Source organism: Phyllostomus hastatus, unplaced genomic scaffold, assembly GCF_019186645.2.
Source record: "Phyllostomus hastatus isolate PE091 unplaced genomic scaffold, TTU_PhHast_1.1 phas_contig_148, whole genome shotgun sequence".
Classification (NCBI taxonomy): domain Eukaryota; kingdom Metazoa; phylum Chordata; class Mammalia; order Chiroptera; family Phyllostomidae; genus Phyllostomus; species Phyllostomus hastatus.
In genome coordinates, this window is record NW_025333607.1 from 13,535,648 (window position 1) to 13,547,661 (window position 12,014).

At 59.2% G+C, this 12,014-nt stretch overlaps 1 protein-coding gene across 1 annotated transcript in view; it reads left to right on the plus strand.

Moving 5' to 3' along the window:
• Positions 1 to 12,014, plus strand: part of CAPN8 (calpain 8) — a 44,589-nt gene that overhangs the window by 21,682 nt on the left and 10,893 nt on the right. The window contains exons 9-15 of the mRNA XM_045860619.1: positions 219 to 379; positions 3,085 to 3,260; positions 4,757 to 4,768; positions 7,852 to 8,063; positions 9,208 to 9,244; positions 10,168 to 10,236; positions 11,773 to 11,830. Of these exons, the coding sequence (XP_045716575.1) occupies positions 219 to 379; positions 3,085 to 3,260; positions 4,757 to 4,768; positions 7,852 to 8,063; positions 9,208 to 9,244; positions 10,168 to 10,236; positions 11,773 to 11,830 (725 nt within the window). The remainder of the gene's footprint in view (positions 1 to 218; positions 380 to 3,084; positions 3,261 to 4,756; positions 4,769 to 7,851; positions 8,064 to 9,207; positions 9,245 to 10,167; positions 10,237 to 11,772; positions 11,831 to 12,014) is intronic.

Sequence of the window (12,014 nt, forward strand, 5' to 3'; positions counted from 1 at the left end):
CTTCCAGCTTCCGGCTCATTCTCTTTGCCTGGCTGTGCAGATCTGACCCTGGACAGGGGCCCCTGGGGATTTGTCCTGCGGGGGGGGGGGGGGCCTGTAGTGAAGCCCAGTGCACTGGCCCAGGCCAGGCCCGCTCCCCGTGCCCCGCAGGCCCGCCCTCCCTCACCCTCCCAGCCCTGCTCTCTTGACGCAGAGCCCTCCGCCCCCTCCGCCCCCAGGATGTCTTTTTCGGATTTCCTGAGGCAGTTCTCCCGCCTGGAGATCTGCAACCTGTCCCCGGACTCCCTGAGCAGCGAGGAGGTTCACAAGTGGAACCTGGTCCTGTTCAACGGCCGCTGGACACGGGGCTCCACCGCCGGCGGCTGCCAGAACTACCCAGGTGAGGCGGCCTCCTCCGGCCGGCCCGCCCGCCCGCCGCGCTGGGGGTCTTCACACGCTCATCTTCGGGCAGCGCCTTTGCACTCTGTCCTCGGGCTTCTGGGCGCCACTCGGAGGCCCCGCTCACCCCCGCTCACCCCGGGGCTTGGAGGCGGGGGCAGCGCGGGTGGGGGTGGTGCCTCTGCAGCGTTCACCTGAGGCCCCATCGCGGGTGACACTCTTCTCCAGCTTCCGTGTGTTCAGACTGTCCCTGCCCCACCCGCCTGCTCCCTGTCCCCCAAGCATGTGCTTCTTCATACTAACTGTGTCCTGGCACCTTGCGCTAAGGCCTCTGTTCACGCCCCCCGGGCCCAGATGGCCGGCACCCACCCCAGTGAGCTCTGGGGCAGAGGGGCTAGCGGCGTGGCCAGAGGAACACAGGGTGTCCTCTGCCATCTCAAGTGACACACCCGTCACAGCAGCCCTTTCTTTGTGTTTGCACCTGAGCCCCAGGTGGAGGGGCCTGGTCTTGCGGGTCGCAGGTGGCCACTCCCAGGGCCTGCAGGTGGCCCCTTCCCGCTGTCCTGGGAGCCGCTGGAGCTCTGTCCCTGGTGGGGATGGCCTGGTGCAAAGTCATTGCTTCGGCACTAACCCTCGTCTCACTACAAAGGTGGGAAGCTCCCCGTTCCCAGGAGACCCCTAACCCACACCTGTGCAGGCTCCTCCTAGGTCGAGTCGGCCGAGGCAGCCCCCGAGGAGGAAATCCGAAAAAATCTACCCGACGTCTCTAAGGAGAATGAAGGAAGGAAGGAAGGCAAAACCCGCTTCCTCCACAGTCCACCTCCCCCGGCCCGTGCGCCCTCCCGGTCTCTGGCGACCTGGTGGTTGACTTGGGCTGTGTTCACGGGCAGGGCCAGCTGCTTCCTGCTCACACGGCGCTCGCTGCCGGCCCGTGCTCGCTGCTGTGGAAGCAGCATCGTTATAAAATCCCGCAGGAGGCAGGCTCTCCCCTCGTCCCCCGTCCAACCCAGAGCTGCCCCCCCGGGGTGGCAGAGATGATGCTGAGCAGACGGGAAGGTGGCCACGTCCTCTTCTGCCGCCGTCAGTCAGCTCACCAGCCGCGGGACCCTGGCAGGGTCCCTTTTCCCAGGGTCCCTCTCCCGAGCTTCAGTCCCCTAATCCTCCAAACAGTGGTGACGCCTGCTGCGTGAAACGCTCTGTAAACAGGGAGTGTCCCAGCGACGGCAGGTATCCTTTTTATGGCTCATTCTCATGCTCCAGTTCTGCGGGAGCGTAAACAAAAAAATGTAGCGATCGCCCTCATGTTGCATGTGGGAGAAATTAAAATATGCTCGCCATTAGCAAGCTCTTAGAAAAAGCGTGGGAAATCTGCATGGATCATTTGGGGGCCCCGGAACTGCAGGGGGTGCCTCAGGTACTGGAACGTGCCAGATCACCGTGCCATCTGTGCTGCCAGCTAGCCGCCAGTGGCTGGCCTTCAGTGACGCTGTGAGTTTGGAAGATCACACCACGGTCTCTGTCCCCTCTGGAACTGGACCTTCTTTGGCTCTGAAATCTGCAATAAAAGCATTGGGAAGTGGAGATTCTGGGGTGGTGGAACTGAATAAGTAATCGGATTGTTAAGAAAAAAAATAATCATCTGCGGCTCGTGGTCGTCTGTGAATGCCTTGTTATTTCATCACCCAGGGGGACCCTTATTGGGAGGCTGGGAGAGAGAACGTCCCCTCTGTCCACCTGTCTGTCCCCAGGACGCGTCCTTATTGAAATTGGGGAGGCCCCAGCGTGGAGGTGCCCGTCAGGCTGTCTCCCTCGGTTACGCTCTGCCACTCGACTGCCGCTGGACCGTCACAGCACCGCTGTGTGCCTTTGGTCGCCCTGTTTAACCTCTCTGTGCCGTGGCTGGTTGTCACCGTGTCGAGAGATCATTTTCAGAGGTCCTGTTGGAAGCAAAGCCGTGTTTTTAGGTCTCCGCAGGCAGTGTGACAGGCATACTTCTTAATTGCCCATTGCTGTTTCTCATGCATTATTGAGGGACTTCCTCTGGAGGACAGTGCGTCACATCACTGGGCCGCCACACTGCAGCAATCAAGGCCGGTCCCTGGGCCAGGGGCCAGGGGCCAGCAACCAGGGCAGCTTCGGGCTGTGATGTGAGGCCGGGGCCCGTCTGAGAGAGAGCACACGGCCGTGGGATGGCAGTTGCCAGGGGACGGGAGTGGCTGTCTTTCTAGCCTGTCTGCAGGGGCCGCCCCTTCCCTGGGACACACTGGTTACCTAGAAAGCTCCCTCCCTCTAGAAGGTGGGTCTGTCTTCACAGACCAGGAGACGAGACCAAGGCGATGTGCATCAATTCTCCAGGAAGATCTGGAAGTGACTTCTTCGGGGGAGGGGGCACCCATATAGCCTGGGACCGTGGGGGACCGTGAATGTTCTCAGTCAGGCACTCCTCGGCTCCCAGTTGGTCAGACGGAAGTGTGCTAAGCTTCCGAATACTGTGGGACGCATGGGTGGGTTTGTGGGTGGGGCAGGGAGACGGGAGAAAATGCCTCACGAACCTTGGAAAGGGAACTGGCTTTATGAGACTGCTCCCCAGGTGGAGTTGGGCTGGAGGTGCGCTTTCTTTGGGGTGATCAAGGTTCTTCCCTTTCCTTTTGTTCTTCCTGTCCCTGCCCCCCATGGCGGGAACCACCACCTCCCGGTGACTTCTAGCCACTTACTGGACCAATCCCCAGTTCAAAATCCGATTGGACGAGGCGGATGAGCACCAGGAGGAAGGCGTGGGCGAGCCCCGCTGCACCGTGCTGCTGGGCCTGATGCAGAAGAACCGCAGGCGGCAGAAGAGGATGGGGCAGGGCCTGCTGAGCATCGGCTACGCCGTCTACAAGGTACCCCCGAGCCGGCGCCGGCCTTTATTGCGCTTGGCGTCTCGGGTCGGAACATTGTGCCCAGTCATTAGAGCACATGTTCCTATTGCTTGCATGCTTCTAGCCCAGCATTCTCCTTGCTCACCCAGCTGCCTCTGCCAGTGTCCTTACTGAGGCCTGAATTCCACAGTTAGAGATTCACTCCTGTGGCTTAATCTCTGCTGTTCCCATGGAGACAGGGAGTTCATTCAACTTCACCTGTCATTGGGGGCTCAGTGTCAACATGCTTATTGGATGCTTCCCAAGTATAGGTTTCTCAGGGGACAGGAGCCAAACGTGGGGCACAAGGCATTCAAGGCGACACAAAGAATCTGAGGGACTCTTGTCGGAACCCACAGGCATACAAACGGAAGGGAGGGAGGCCAAGATTTGGCCAGTTTGGGTTCCGGTGTCCCTGGACTGGGGGCCGCAGCTGCCTCCGGTCTCTGGCTGTGGTGACCACCTGCCCGCGGCGGAGTTCACGGCCTCACAGCCACGCTGCGGCTGGAGCTCTGGCTCTGAACAGGCCCAGTCGGGAACCGACGGAACTCAGTGTTCCATGCGGGCAGAGACTCCTTGTAACACATTCTGGAGGGGTTCCCCGCAGTTGTTTTAATGCGATCTTGGTAAGAATGAATCTCCTGGGAAAAGTTCAGTTCTGACCAGGAAGACCTGGAGCTGGCTGGAGGCCCGACTTCTCGGTATAAATTACTGCAATCATTTATAGGAAGAGAAGCATCGTAATAAGAAACCAGTAGGGAAAGTGGCAGTTTCCAGCTCATACCGCCTCTGGCCCCTTTCTCCCTCTTGCTTCAGAACTGAGGGCTTTTGAGTTTAGGGAGTGTGTGTGTGTGTGTGTGTGTGCATGCACATTTTACTTTGGAAAATGCTTCCTGCTTGATGTCAGGAGAAAATAACTTCAAATAAATAACCTCAGCTCTGCGCCCGCTTAGCGCTTCCCTCCCCGCCTAGAATGTAAATAACCCCAGACCAGAGTCTTTGCTTCTGGGAATAGAAAGCTGGGAAGGAAGGCCCTTGCTCTGTGCCTAGCACATTGGCATGCTTCCCTGAGCACCTACTATGTGCCGGGTGCTGTGCAGGGAGCTGAGATGCGGGGACATAGCTCATGGTTCCTGCCACCAAGGGGCTCACAGTGTAGACTCACGGGGAACTACTACAGGGCAGGTGGGATTGCTAGGCTGGGGACCGCATGGATCACACATCTGGAAAAGAAAGAAAAGAGTAGAACCTTTTTTATCACTCAGATTTCTAGGTCTCGGTCTACAGATGGCCTTGAACTTCATCAATGATGTTTCAGTTTCAGAAACGCTGACCAGTCTCTCACTGTAGCACAGACCTGCTCCCCGGGGGGCCAGGGTCTCACCGTGTGTCTGCGAGACGTGGGGAGGGACGCAGAGGCGTGGGGAGGGAGGACCTTGGTGCTTGCAGGTGACCCGCTGTTCTCCTCTGCCCCGCAGGTCCCCCCAGAGGTACGTGAGGGCCGACAGAGGCGTCCTTCCTTTGGTGAGACGTACATAGTGTGGCTGTCTTCTCGAAGGGCACACAGCAGCGTGTGCTTCCTCGGGTGGCAGCACCCGAGGAAGCTTCCTTGGGTTCCAGCTTCCCCCCTAAACACAGAGGCCCGGTGAGCTGGTGACCCTGAGAGCCGGTGAAGACGGTTCTGAGTCCCACCTGCCATGCCCCTGTGGAAGGGGACAGTGGCGACCTTTGCCCCCCGTGTGCCCGCTGGCCCGATTTTAACCAGATGCCAGAGTACAGCTCGGAATCCTCCTTATCTAGTCCACAGAATAAATGTCCTGATCTCCGATAAGGAAAGGAAGCTCCCACTGTATCTTTTTGCCTCCCGGCTCTCCCTGCGCCTCGTCAGTGATTTAACCCTCCAGGTTAGGGAGACATGTCATCATTGCCATCCTCACAACTGGGGTTTCCTGTCGCCATCCCAGGCGTCACCCGGCTCTCCCCTCTGCCTTGTGCAGAAGAAGGGAGGAGCCGGGCAGCACTCCCAGGGAGGGGACCAGCGTGGCCTGATGGCAGGTGGCACGACTCAGCCCCCAGAGTGTTCCGGCCCAGGGAGCCTCTCTGGGCTGCGTGCGGGACACCTGGGGGCTTTCTCAGGTGGTCCCAGTCTGAGCTGCGTGGGTGCGGGAGTGAGTGCACCTGGGGGGTCCTGCCCTGCACCCCGAGCTCCGTGGAGAGGCCCCAGCTGCCGGAGACCCTGACCTGGGGTAAGCGGAGCGGCAAGTAATCGCCTTGCTTGCGTGGATTCCTCTTTCTGAAATGCATAGCCTATGTCCACTCCAATGTTTAACGTTAGAAGGGGCTTGGGCCCTTATTTAGACGCTCGGTGGTATTTTTGTGACCAGAAGTGTGCCTCAGGAACCTCACTCTGGTTTCTGTCAGCGAGCCTAGGGTGACATCGGTCTGTTAGACGTCGTTTGCCTCAAGTCGAGGTTTCTAAGAACCCGTCAGTGACATTAAGGGAGGACTTACTGCACGTCAGAGTCTCTGGGGCGAGTCCGGTGTCTGACTGAGATTAGAGCCACTGTCTGTCTTGGGGGGCTCAGCTGTCACAGGTGCAGTGATTAGGTGGCGGTGTGCTTGCCCTGCTACACGCACCCTTACCTCTGCTCTCCCGGGTGCCCCAACTCGGCCAGGTATGGAGCATGTGGCAGTGACGTCCCAGTTCCTACACTCCGGCCCATGCCCTGTGGCAAGGCTGCAGACTTCTGGTCTACCTGCCTACTGGCCCACGGATGCGTGTTGTTGGCTATGGAGGTGACGGGCAAAGGTGTATGGGTGGCCAAGAGCGCACCTATCTTCTGTGCTCGAACATCATTGAGTCCACACCCGAGTTAGGTCTGGCCATGGGGGCTCCCACTGGAAACGCCCCATTTGTGTGACAGAGGTCCTGTGTGCCCACAGTGAAACCTGCCCCGACGGCGCCTCCCCGTGCCCTCAGTGTGTCACTGCAGAACCTGAGCTCGCCTAGTGTGGGGGTCTTGAGTTGACAGCTCTCTAACCACTGCCTCCGACCCCTCTGGGGGGCTTGTTAAAGCCCAGCTTATTGCCCCCCCCACCCCGAGTCCCCAATTCTGCAGCTCTGCAGCGGGCCTGGGAAGCTGCATTTCTAACCAACCCCCAGGGATGCTCACGCTGACCCTGGCTTAGAACCTCCCTGCTCGACCCCCATCCCATCAGCCCTAGTGGAGCCGTGCCAGGGGAAGACTTGAGGGCCAGGGGCCCATTCCTGGAAGGGCAGAGGGGACCCAGCTCTCGCTTCTGTGTCCCCCGGTTCCCGCTGGGGCCTCCCGAGCCGGGCTCCTGTCTGTCCTCTGTCTGGCTTCCTGCTGGAACCCAGTGTGCCCCGCTCCACTCCCAGCCCAGCCCAAATTCCAGTTCACTTCCCCGCTTCAGCTCCGCTGACACTTCCTCCCCCTGGTCCCCCGTTTCCTCCCCTTGCTGTCCTCGGGGATGGCAAGAATGACATTTAGCTCTGTGGCACCTGGACCTTGGCCATGGCCTTGCTGGCCACCCCCAGCATTCTCCTGCCGAGTGTAAACAATCTCAGGGGACTCCCCGGAGCTGTGGCCGCCCGCCCTTGTACCCAGGTCGGCAGGGGCTGGCTGGGCACCCCCGTGGTGTCCCGACCAAGGCAGGGAAGCAGGTGGCCCTGCCTTCTCCCCTGCTTAGCGGCCCAGGGACCCGAAGAGGGTCTGGTGATTTTGAATAGACCCTGTCTACCCAGGGTGGGCGTCCTGGCTCCGGGTCGCACAGATGGCACAGCCCTCGCAGCTTATCAGCACCTGCCCCGTGTCCCAGGCATCTTGATGGAGATGAGCCATAAAGATACGGAGCTGTGGGAGGCTTAATTACAGCAACTGCAGCACCGGCACCTGTGTGTCTGGAATGCGCAGTCACTAATTAGCCCGTGTCGAACATGGCAGCCTCCCTCTCCCTCTGGCGAACAGACAGGTCCTGGGAAGCCTCCCCTGTCCCCGCAGAGAGGGGCTGGCTGCGCCTCCCCCGCCTGCCTCCTTGCCCTCCCAGCCTGCCCGCCCGCCCGCTCACCTTGCAGGGCCCTTTCCCCCCATGGGCGAACCCTTGCAACTGCTTTGGCTGGAGGGCCGGGATTTAAACTCACTTCTCCAGCCCCAGGCTGGTACTGGGGCGCTCAGTGTCACACCCCAGGTGCAGCACAGAGGCAGGGTGTTGGGTTCGGTGAGTGGGCGATTTATGAAGACAAATGCCCAGAGGAAAGCGGAGTGCACCCTGGGGATCCTGGTGTTGGACCCCTCATTTAACCAGGAAGAGGGTAAAGGTCTCGCCAAGGTCATTAGTCAAGGTCAGTGACGGAAACAGGGTCTGGCAACAGAAGGTGCTCAAAATGCACTTGATCAGCAGCCGGTGAGCTCACAAGGGAATCAAGGCCTCCTGGTTCTTAGCTCAGGGTTAAAAAATCACCCGTCCCCAAATCAGAAAAATAAACCGAGCTTTTCGGCCCTGGTCTCCCGGGTTTCAGCGGGACTGACGCTGAGCGTTGCTCTCTCCGCAGCTGGAGAGGCACACGGATGTGCACCAGGGCCAGCGCTTCTTCCTGGGCCGCCAGCCCTCGGCCCGGTCCAGCACCTACGTCAACCTGCGGGAGGTCTCCGCCCGGGCCCGGCTGCCCCCGGGGGAGTACCTGGTGGTGCCGTCCACCTTCGAGCCCTTCCAGGACGGTGACTTCTGCCTGAGGGTGTTCTCGGAGAAGAGCGCCGGGGCCCTGTGCGTGTCCTTTCCCTCCGTGGTGGCAGCAGTGGTGGTGGTGGTGGTGGTGGTGGTGGTGATTCTGGGTGCCTGGGGCGGCAGAGGGATGCGGCCCCGCCACTGTGGGTGACCCACCCGCCCCTGGCTCCCAGCTGATGCCTCCCAAGAGAAATGTGTCAAAACCACAGGTCCCGAGAGTCCTCAGTGGGTGTCCCCCTCATGCCCCTCTCTTCGGTCTATAGGACACTGGGGAGTTTTCTTTTCTTTTTTCTTTTTTTTTTAAACTTTATTTATTTATTTTCAGAGAGGGACGGGAGGGAGAAAGAGAGAGAGAGAGAGAGAGAGAGAGAGAGAGAAACATCAATGTGCGGTTGCTGGGGGTCATGGCCTGCAACCCAGGCATTTACCCTGACTGGGAATCGAACCTGCGACACTTTGGTTCGCAGCCCGCGCTCAATCCACTGAGCTACGCCAGTCAGGGTTGGGAGTTTTCTTTTTTACAAAAGTTCAAGGTTAGAGAGAAGAGACACCAGGAACAGCCTGGTTAGAGGTTTTCCTCCAAGCAAGGTGGGTGTGCGAGGCCCATGGAGTAGGATCTACAGAGCACCACCTCCGCCCCTTACACACACACCCCCACATACACACCACATATACACACATGTGTATATACACACCACCCACCCACACCACGCACACATACACCACAAACACATGCAGACACTACACCTCACTCCAGGGACACAGACGCAAGTGCACGTGGGCTTTCTGGCTCATTCCCCGGACGCCAGTCAGCAGAGGTTCCCAGGGCTGGGTTCTCACGGGAGGAGAACAGTCATAAGCGGGGCAAAGAGGGAGAGCATTCTCCAGAAGAGGGGCCCACCGGGATGGACATTCTAGATGCCCTCAAGGGCCCACTGCACCCAGCAGCTCTCAGCTCTGGTGAAAACTAATAAACTAACAGCCCCCTCCTCCCCCACGACTCAGGGTGGGGTGGGGAAGGGTCCTGGTTAAATACCCCGTGTGTGCAGTTGGTGCATAATGAGGGTCTTGGGTGGGGAGCCAACCCCTTGGAAGGGCCGAGAACTTCCTAAAAGGAAGGACCTCACCAGGAGCAATCTCTTTCCTGACTCATGTTTGCTTTATCTCTCCCTCTATATTCCAGGGAAATGGGGGACGTGGTAGCCGGAAAGCCACACGAGGTATGCTGCCAGGCCCTGGCACTGTGGCCCGCAGCCATCTGGGGCTTCCCACGGACTCACGAGGGTCCTTTGTATATTGGGGATGGTCCTTCGGATAGTGAGGACTTTCCGTTCGTCGGGGCCACCACAATGCCCAGGCCCTGGCTCTCCTTGGTGAAGATGGGACAGAAGCTGCACCAGGACACATTCCTACCCCCTGAAGTGGGGGATCTTGGTGTCCCTACCATCCAGTCGGCAGGACCCTCTGCCAGAGCCCTCCTCCGGCGTGCTTGAGTAGTTCTCGCAGGACAGAGAAGGCGGTGGCCACGAGAGCTCCAGTCCCCTGCTCTTAGTCTTTCAGGGGACAAACCATGGAAGCGTATGAATAAGGTGACAGGCCGCTCATGCAGAAGTGGCTCTGCACCCTTATGTGTGCAGTCTGGGGGTGCGGGGAATGACAGCCTACTCCGGGAAGACTCCCTGGAGGCGGTGTCTCGAGCAGACGTTGGGGGAAGGATGCACAGGGTCTAAAGCGCAGGTTCACCCACCTCACTCCCCGTACTCCTCCCTCGTGCCCTCACTTTGCGGTCCTTTTCTCCAGATTGTTTGCAAAGGGGTGGCATGCGGCTGCCCCGTGAAAGGTGGTGTCGGGGGCCACACAGGGCACTGGTCAGGGGCGGGGGCAGGACTCTCTGTGGGGCACAGGTCCAGCTTTCCCCACTCCATTCTGTCTACTCAAACAGACTGCGGTGTCTCTGCAGAGCCCACGTGGGGCGCCCCGCGGCTGCCGAGTCTCTGGCTGGCTGGGGGTGCGGCAGACATATTGACTCATTTGACACGTACCAGTTTGTCAGCTCCTGTTTCCGCGGAGGCCTGGGCCAAGTACGATTCCCACGTTAACTTTGCAACTGTCCTGCCTGTTTTTTTCTGGTCCTGCCTCTTAGCCACATCCCGGTGAGGGGGATCAAGACGATGGCCAGATCCGCAGCCTGGTCGGGAAGCTTGCAGGGAAGGTGAGTAGAGGGCAGACACGGCCTCCCAGGTGGTGGGCGGAAAAATGACCTTTTTACTCGCGGAGACTCAAGGGTTGTGCCTCGGCCTGTGGCTTTTGAGGGATGCAAACATTCAGTCCATAGCAGAAGGGGAAGGGTCGCTCCCCACCCCCAGAGAAGCCCAGGGCCACGTCCAGACTGCAGCACGGAGTAGGAGAGACGGCATCAGAGTGCTTTGCTGAAAACTAGGACCTGGGAACACACTTCCTTGGCACAGCCATTAAAGGGACCCTCGCAAAAATGTGTCAGTTTATGTTTCAGATAGAGCCTCAAACCAGTCCTTTCATTTACAAAACCTCATCGCCTTAGCTGCCGAGGGGGCACATCTTATTAAGAACATCAAAAACAAAAACAAAAAAATACATAAAAGCCCGGATTTATACATGAATCCTTCATGTGCCTTATCTTTCCTCCCCTGGAGCACTGGGCAGTGGGGGTCACTTTCCCCGCCGCTGAAAGGACAGGCCCGGAGAGGCTAAGGAGCCGGCTAGAGCACGAGGCCTCGTGCGGGACCCACCAGGGTCCGAACGTAGACTCTCGACAACCCATTTGCTTCCTGGCAAGCGAATGGGGGCGATGGCCTCATGCTGGAGACTTTTCGGAGGGTCTGCTGGTTTTGTTGCCGGGTCCCTCCTGTGCCCGAATGAGACCGGCTGCCCGCACAGGAGATGCTGCTCTGCACAGCCCTCATCTCACTTGGTTTTAATGACTTTCCAGGCTGGGCTGGTGGGAGGATGGGACCACCCTGGCGACCAATGATCAAGCCACACACTTCGCCCGGGAAGTGACCTGGCAAAGGTCACATGCAAGGAAGGGAACCTAGAGCTCAGTCCAGCGCCCCTACTCTGGACCTCACTGGTCATCCTGCCTGAGGTCTGTCCTCCAGCTGAAAGAGACGAGGGACGGATCTTCCCTCTGGCTCAGTGTGTACCCCAAACGCCGTGGGAAATCCTAGTCCCCTAAATCCCTGCCCCTGGCGTGACTTGAGCTGCTGCGTGGAAGGTAGCTCCTGTAGGTGCAGTGGGAAGTGGGGGTGCTTTGGGGTGAGACAGTCTCAGTTTGGGGTCCCAACTCTGCCACTCGGTAGCTTCGAGCCCCCAGCAATTGTCTTCCATGGAAATGACAGATTACATCCTGTATGTGTGTGGTGTCCAGTAGTTTGCAAAACCACGGCTCCTTGAACTCTAAAGTGGATGCAGAGTTGCTTTGAGAATTTGAGGATATTCCACATTAGGGCTGTGGCCCACCAGTCCCCGAGAAAGGCAGCCAGCCCCCCGGGTGGCAGCCTTCTGCCCGGGGTGTACCATGCTCACGTCATTAATGCACACGTCCCCCCAGGCTGTGGGAACCCCAGAGAAACAGAGCTGGGGTTGCTGAGGCGTCGCAGCCTTGTGGAGCCACAGGGTCCGTGGGCCGCGCGTCTGACTGTACCTCCATTGCACGCCCCGGAGAGCTTGTCGGGCCTGGCGTGCCGTGCATCTGTGCTCCTCTCCCTAGGGTTCTGCAATCAGCGCCAGGGACCTCAGGGCTGTCCTCAATGAGGCGTTCTCCAAACGTAAGTGCTTTCCTGGGGCTTTTCAGCTGGTCCGGGGGAGCCTAAGAGATGCCGGGTTGGGGGGGGCAGTTGGGGTAGGTATTGGGGCAGGAACACGGCAGATAGGAAGAAGGGGCCTTTGGCTCTGACCCCAGGGGGCCTGGTTCCCTCTGAGCCGAGAGAGGTCCAGCAGGGGTAGCAGGTG